General features: G+C 36.7%; 1 protein-coding gene across 1 annotated transcript; it reads right to left on the bottom strand.

Moving 5' to 3' along the window:
* Positions 1-4,937: 4,937 nt before the first annotated feature.
* Positions 4,938-7,254, bottom strand: LOC21388844 (uclacyanin-3). The gene is made up of 2 exons (XM_010105971.2): positions 7,035-7,254; positions 4,938-5,469 (listed from the first exon to the last, which is right to left on the bottom strand). Exons 1-2 carry the CDS (start codon positions 7,189-7,191, stop codon positions 5,075-5,077), a joined length of 552 nt encoding a protein of 183 aa, XP_010104273.1. The 5' UTR covers positions 7,192-7,254; the 3' UTR covers positions 4,938-5,074.
* Positions 7,255-7,756: the final 502 nt, after the last annotated feature.

A 7,756-nucleotide genomic window follows, 5' to 3' on the forward strand; every position in this document is an offset into this window, starting at 1 on the left:
GCTGTCGCCGTCCCTGAGCAATCCTTCGCGACCAAGCTTCCTCGCGTTCGTTGCCGTTCTTCATCGTAGCTTGCCTTCGCTCGCATATTATGTTCTTCCGCCTCTTACCTCCGTTTTGTCGATCTTGTTTTCGGTACGTCTTTTTTTTTCCTCGGTCTTTCACAAAACTCATTCGCCTCTTCCTTCTATATCCACCGATTCGGAATTTGAGGACGTGAAGGAACCCGGATGTGAGGCAAGTTTCTGGCTTTTCTTTGGGAAAGATCGAATCAAGTGCGATATCAGAAGGATCTGGCAGCCACAGATCTGATCCTTGCTTCGGGTACTGAGCAGGTGTGTTGGTGGCATTCTTGGTCTCTCCAGGTCACGTATGGGGTTGTGGTTTCGACAGTGGTGGACAATCAGTGGAGATTGGAGTTGTTGTGATTGAGTTGATTTTGATCGGCTCTGGTTTTGGCTGACGAATACTCGGAGCGAAGGCTGAACATGGGAAAGTGAGTGGTAATGCTGGCCCGTGTGATTCTGAGAGCCCGGATTGTGGTGGTGGCTGGTTTGTGGTTGAATCTGCCTTGGGTGGTAACTGTGTAGACAGAATTGTCTTGCTATTGTTGAAGGAGGACGTCGTTTCCAGGGATGTCAGCGCCGGTGAAAGTGTAGGCAGTCTAGGCTTTCGCACCATTGAGTTGGCTGTGTATGGACCATCACCAAGGGCTTCCATAACTAAGAAATAGTCTGCAAAGTTGTCGCTGCCGATAAGCTCCATCGATATCATCGTCATCTCTTGAGTTCGACTCTCAATGAAAGCACCAATGATATGCCCCTAATATCAGTGAAGGATTAGAGACGAGAACCACACTCTTCGAGTGAGTGCAAACTCCAGAAAACATAGAGAAATGAAGGCCAGAGACGAAGACGAAGAAGAGAAGAAACATAGGAATGCAGAGGAATGTCGTTTGAGATATTATTTCTGTGATAAAAAACTTTCAATCATCTGGTATCATTCTTATAGGCTTTCCTAGATTCACACAAACCAATAGGCTAGGCATAACCGAATAACAAACTCCAAAACAGAATTGCAAGAAACGAAATACAAAGAAAAACTGAAAGTGCAGGGATCTTCAACAATCCCAAGAATTCCAGCTTGCTAGTGAAGACGACAGATCTTCTTCCCTTAAACGACATAGTCGTTTAACCACACAGGTGGCCTTCTTACATGGGCTGGGCCTTTGACAGCTTGGTCCATGGGCTGGACGAAGGCTGGGCTTCCATTGGGTTGACCATCAGGTTCTCGTTCTCCTGCCTGCTCAAAAGGTTCGGGTATGGGCGTATCAGTACCACACAGAGTTATGCGGTACTTTCCTTTGAAAGATCGTTTGAAATAACTTTACAGTTCTCATCATACAGCTGAACTGATGACATGGCATGAATAAAACAAATCGACGTACGAAGCTATGCATCATCCGGTTGATGGGCTGAATGGAAGGAGTTCAATGATTGTCGTTGTTTAAAACAAATTAACGACGAATTATTTAAAAAATGCATATTTTGAAATAAATAGTCGCTAAATATTAATCAATAAAACATTGACGGGACAAATATGATGAAATACAACGACAAAATTTCATCGTTGTGTAGTACTATTTAGCGATGACTATTTATCGTCTTTAAATCCATTTTCAGCAACGATTATGTAGTGATGATTGATTGCTGACGGCATGTCATCATTGATTACTTTCCAATGACGACTAGCGTATTATTAGCGATAACTTTTGTCGTTGCTAAACAACCAATTTCTTATAGTGTTTTAGACATAATTAAAAAAATGAAATGAATATTATTGTCCTCAGGCAACCAACAAAAACACTAGTTGAGAGCTCGAGAATGCAATTACCAATTCAAGAAAGCGATTAACAACATGAATGACGAAATGAATGTAACAACTAAGCAAAATCCAAAAGGAAAGGCCGTAGAAAAAACAAAGAAAAGAAAAATTGGAATCAATGTTGACCTAGATAGTAGTTAGAGGTCAGATTTTAAGTTGGAAATTATATGAAAAATGTGGATTATAATTTTCCACCTAAATTTAGACGGAAAATCAAAATCATTTTCATTAAGATTATTTTTTTTTCTCTCTCTCTTTGTTCTTCTTCTTCACGTCTCTATCTCTTTTTCTTCACTTCTCACTCCTTACTTCTCCCTCTCTATCTCTTGCTAGCTCTTCTTCTTCTCCTCCTCCTCTCACTCTCTCTCTCTTTCCTCTCTCTCCTCCATACATTCCAACTTTGAAACAGGGCCTAAGAGCTGAGGAGAGAGAAATGTAGTCATTGGTATTAAACCAAAACTCAATTGTAGAGTCCATATAGAAAACATACCACGAATGCACAGAGAAAAGATGGCAGTGTAGCGATTGGAGAATGGCGCAATGTGCGTAGAACGACGATATGATGACACTATGTCGGGAGAGGAGAGGAGATTATACGAGAGATTGAGAAAGAAGAATTGAGAAACTTCAGGTATGTTTGGTACGAGGATTCTCAAAGTTTGAACAATAATTTAAGTTCAAATTAGTATTTATTTATAAAAAATAAAAAAATGATTTGTATCCGCTCAAACAAAATTAGTGTTTGGTTTAAAAAGAAAAGATTTCAAGTTTAAATCCTAACGTGATATTTTAACCCTGCTGACCCCAAAAAATAAAACCATCATTCTCCTTGGTTTTGGCCAATTTGAACACCATATTTAGGTGTCGTTCATTTCACCGATTCGAGTTTTCAGTTTTAGGTTTTTACAGTAAAATGCTCTTAAAAAATGTCACATCTAACTTTTTCTGCTATAATAAAAAGCTCTAAAAAAATATCACATCTCAGTTCGAATTAAAAACTCGAATCTATGAAGTGAACGATGCCTTAAACTATACACAGTTCAAACTTAAAGATTCATGATTTAAACTCTAAGTGCAAATCTCATAATTTAAAACTCACATAGTTCAAACTCAAAAGGTTCAAACCATCCTGATTTAAATCCTAATTTTGAGCATACCCTTCGATATTTGGAGAGGAAAGAGGACGGTGGTGGAATGCCGAGCAACAAGAAATTCTGAGAGGAGAGGAGTGGTGATGAAATGTCGAGTGTGGCCCTGGACATGAAGCGAAATGTCGAGCGTGCCCCTAGAGCAGAAGGGAAACGTCAATATTGACATTATCTAGGCGGGAAAGTAAGAAAACCTATGGCTAAACGTCATCGTAATCCTCAAATTCTTTAGAGTAAGAAAGTAACCCATGGAATTTGTGTAATTAATCCATTTATTTTTATTTTATCCTTTGAAATGATTGGTATGGAATGTTACCTTTTTTATTACAAATTACCCTTTCACTGCTTCCTCACATCTTTAATAAGAATCATTAATGGGCCAATTTTTGTGACCGAAATAGCAAAATATTACTATTTATAATGGTATTTATCTTTTTTTTTTCTCTTTATTTTGTTGCAACATAAGAGTGCCAATGGTGCTTTTTTTTTTTGAACAATTCACGATAATTCAAAATTTTCCTAAAGAAAAATGGAAGAGACTGTTTGGTTTTGGATTTGAAACCAAATTTAAGATACAGAAAAACGAAAAGAGGTGAGCAATACTTGTTTGGTTAGTGTTTAAAAAAAAAATCAAAGAAAACATATTTCTTAAACACTCTCTAAATGATTTTAAACGTAGATAAAAGGGTCGGAGACCAAATTTAATCCTTAAATAGAGAGGAAATGAGAGGAAGAGAAAAGAAGTCTGAGTCTTGGCCGGAGTTCTGGCACCGCCCATGGGCATGTCATCAAACTCCTGGCCCTAAAAATAGGTCTCCGGTCTCATCTCGTAAAGGGTTCTTGTACGGGGGTGATAGTGTGTCATGGGATGGCTTTGTTATAGGATGGATTTGACAATATTTACAAGTTGAAAATTGGACGTTTGAGAGGCTTTTCCAACTCCTTTAGCATTAGGTGGTTGAGTCTTTGTCTTTGGAGGATGGAAGCAGTGGCGAGTGCGAATTATTTGCTGTCATTTGATGGTCTCTATCCGGCTACGCCGCTATTTTTCAAAGCCTTTTTCCTTCTCTCATGGTCCTCTCACCGACTGCGCCATCGTTCGAGGCTCATGCTAGTTATGCGTTGGGTTTTCTTTTACTTTACTGTGTGCTTTAGTTTGTAATAAAAGATAATGACGTTGTTTTTGCCATTTTTTAAGTATTATTTTGTAATAACGTAGGTGGGTTTTTCACCTTTTGGTTTAGTTTGTTTGTCCAATCCGATTGAGTTGATTTGCGACGGTGTGAGCGTGATGTCCGTCTAAAGATCTCTCTATGTTGTGTTGTTTATGTCCTTTTTATTTGGGGTTTAGTCTCGGTCATCTAGATTAGTCCATCGATTGTTGAGGTCATCTCTAAAGAGCTTTGATCATGCTCGAGTATTCTATGCCGAGTATGTATTTCCCCAATGAATCTCGATATTTATTTTTGTCCCTGTGCTTGCAACGATTTTCTGGTCGATCCAGTCGTTCGAGGTTGAATTCTCTTTTATGACTTTGGTTCGAGTCTCTATCTCTTTTTGTTGAATTACAATTTCCCCTTAAAAGAATGATTTTAAACGTAGAATATGATGAGTGACAAAGTCAGGATTTGGGCAAATTGGACAGTAGTTGAGGTTGATCCGCTTGGATACCATTAAAAGATTTTCTTTTTCACTGTCTATTCCGGTCACATCCAACCTAACGGTCTTTTTATTATTATATCAGTCTTCTCCAATTGCGAATTCTTGCCATTTACTTTGATTTCTGTTGAATAATATATTGCCAGCTCATATACATCGCGGCAGATAGGTGAATATAATAAATAATGAACAAGCTGAATTGTTGCATCCAAAAGGGAGAAATTATCGAGGAGAGGAAACGAATCTTCTAAACAGAAATTTAATCCTTCATAAATTAATCATATATTATGATGTACATAAAGTCAACATCTGTGAAAATCACACAATTTCAAATAAAAGAAAACACCAATTATTTGCCTAAACAAATTATAGCACTGCCTCTTCCCTAGCCCATGATTAAGTGAACCAATAAGGTAGGCAGCACAACTGAACCCCCAACCAGATTCATGTTACCAACAATACTCGCTGCTCCACTGGGGGACGGAGGCGGCGGGGGGTTTTCGGAAGAACTTGAGCCTGATGGAGGCGGCGGAGACGATGAGGTTGGAGTAGTAGAAGGGCTTCCAGAGGGGGTGCTAGCTTCCTTAACGTCCACTTTGAGCTTCATTCCCCCAGAGCAATGGCCAGGAGTAGGGCATATGAAGTACACTGTACCCGTCTTCGACAGCTTGATGGTCGCTGTCGTACCGGCATACGACTTTAAAACATTGGCGGAGCTACAATCGTTATAGCCGTTTTCATTCACTTCGTCCACTGTGTGGGAGCTGTCGTAGTTGAACACTGGGAGTATAGACATATTCAATATTAGGGCTTTGGCCAAGTAAAATACGTACAGTGATTAATGTTGCTTAAGTGAAACTTATTAATTATTGAGATATTTTATTAGGATTCAAGAAATATATGAAATCTTTTCAACATGTGTTCCTATATTTATTCCTGTTAAGGTTACGTACTCTAGTTAACTACAATGATAGGGGCGGGTAAGAAAAAATGTCATTACTTTAATGAAGTAGGTTGAAATGTGTCAAACTTTGTTATAGTGACATTCTTGGCATTATCCAATTTGTCTGAATTTCACATTGTGTTTGTTAGCCAAGCAACCTAAAAAAAATTGCAAAAAGAAAACGACCCTGCAGATGTTTCCCTAAGTAGGTAGGTCTAGATAATATTATTTGTTTTGGCTCTCAGATAGTATTTTATTCGCTAACCTTTAATTGCTGGTCAATGAAAAACGAACAAGCTGCCACGTCTTAAATTTAATCATGTAATATGATTTTTATTCAGCAAAAAAAAAAAACCATGTAACACGATATATAATTATAAGAATTAGTTAGGGTGTCCAACATAACGATCATCATGATATTGCTTTATGTTATAGTAATTATATAAATATATACTTCCTGGCTCCAATTTTTTTTTCTCAATTTACCTTTTTTAAACTTTTATATTTTAAAATACATTTTTTTAAACTTTGAATGCCCACCATGTCAACAAAATTGTTAAAATTATAGACATAGATTGATGCAGGGGGCATTTTGAAGTGTTTTCTATATTTCGGGGGTGTTTTGAACTATTTTAAAAAATCAAGAAACATTCTGAAACAAGTACATATTTTAAGGGGCATTTATGAAAATAATCCTACAATTTATGCCTTATTATAGAATACGGCTTATTTTCGATGAATTGTATTGTAATATTTTATAGGGGTCCATGGTCCATGTCAGGACTAGAGCTTGACTCAGGGTCGGGGTTAGGCTAAATTTTACTTATCCTGACCCCCTTCAATTATTAAAATTACAATTTTATTCTAAATTTTTACAAAATTATATTTAAACTCAAAATTTTAAAAAAATTACATTTGAACCCCTTATAAATATGTCATGACATTAAATATAGTATTGTATTATAACAATACAACAAAATACATCACAATAAAATAAAACTTATATTATGCAAAATATTACAAACTATCAAACATGGATTTAATACCTTCCAAAATATCTCTTATTTTATTTTTGGAAAATATTAATTAAATTAGACAAAAGTTAATTATTTGGTGGATGTGTGATTAAAGTTAGGGCAGTCAGGTGGTCAAGAAACTGCAAGCACTAGCATTAAGTAGTAGCAGTTTGTGGTTGATCACAATTCGTTAATTGATGGGCTAATTTCTATATTAATGGGAAACAAATTATCTCATAACATCATGTCCATTGTTGAACATATATATATATATATATATATATGCCCCTTAGTACTAGAAAAACCCTTCTGAAGAATTTTGATCTAGTCGACAAACGGAATAATTAATGACCACCCACACACACACACACATTTAAGGATCTTACCAAGAGTGTCGCCAACTCTGAAGGTCTTATCAGAAGTCCAAGTGGCATAATCCACTCCGGAATTCCAACCTGAAGCGTCGCCGACAGTGTACTGTGCCGCGTAAACCGCCGGAGCTGCCATCAGAAGAACTAGAAGAGCTGTCATTATGGCTGCCATGTCTCTCTCAGTACTTTAGGTAGAAAGACAACACAAAGAGAAATAGAAATATACTTGGCTAAGGGCCAGAGATATATATGTGATTGTGAGGAATATGGAACTACGAGTGTGTAACATCTTATATAGACAGCTAACAGCGCATTATATAATTTTTTTTTCTCAAAACAACATATTTCAATCAAGTAACATTGTGATGTAACCTAAAGTAATATGTGTTGAGAAGTATATTAAAAATAATTTTAAAAAAAATGTTAAGTCACCTACCAAAACCTTTATCGTTTTGTAAGTTCTTTGCACTAAGTACGACGGCCATATTTATTTAATCATACGCACTGTATTGGAACCTTAGTGGCCCTCATTTTCTTTCTTTTTTTCCATCCCCCACCTAATGCATTGAAAGGTTACTGATTACGACTTAAAAGTGAATGTATTTAGAAGGAAAATTTACAAGCCCCAAAGGAAATTGTCATTCATCTCTTCACGTTTTTATGTTTTTTTTTTTTTTTTTTTTTTTTTTTTTTTTTTTTTTTTAATTTTTGAACTACATCGGATAAAGTTTCATAGC

Source organism: Morus notabilis, unplaced genomic scaffold, assembly GCF_000414095.1.
Source record: "Morus notabilis unplaced genomic scaffold, ASM41409v2 Scaffold1286, whole genome shotgun sequence".
In the NCBI taxonomy this organism is placed as follows: domain Eukaryota; kingdom Viridiplantae; phylum Streptophyta; class Magnoliopsida; order Rosales; family Moraceae; genus Morus; species Morus notabilis.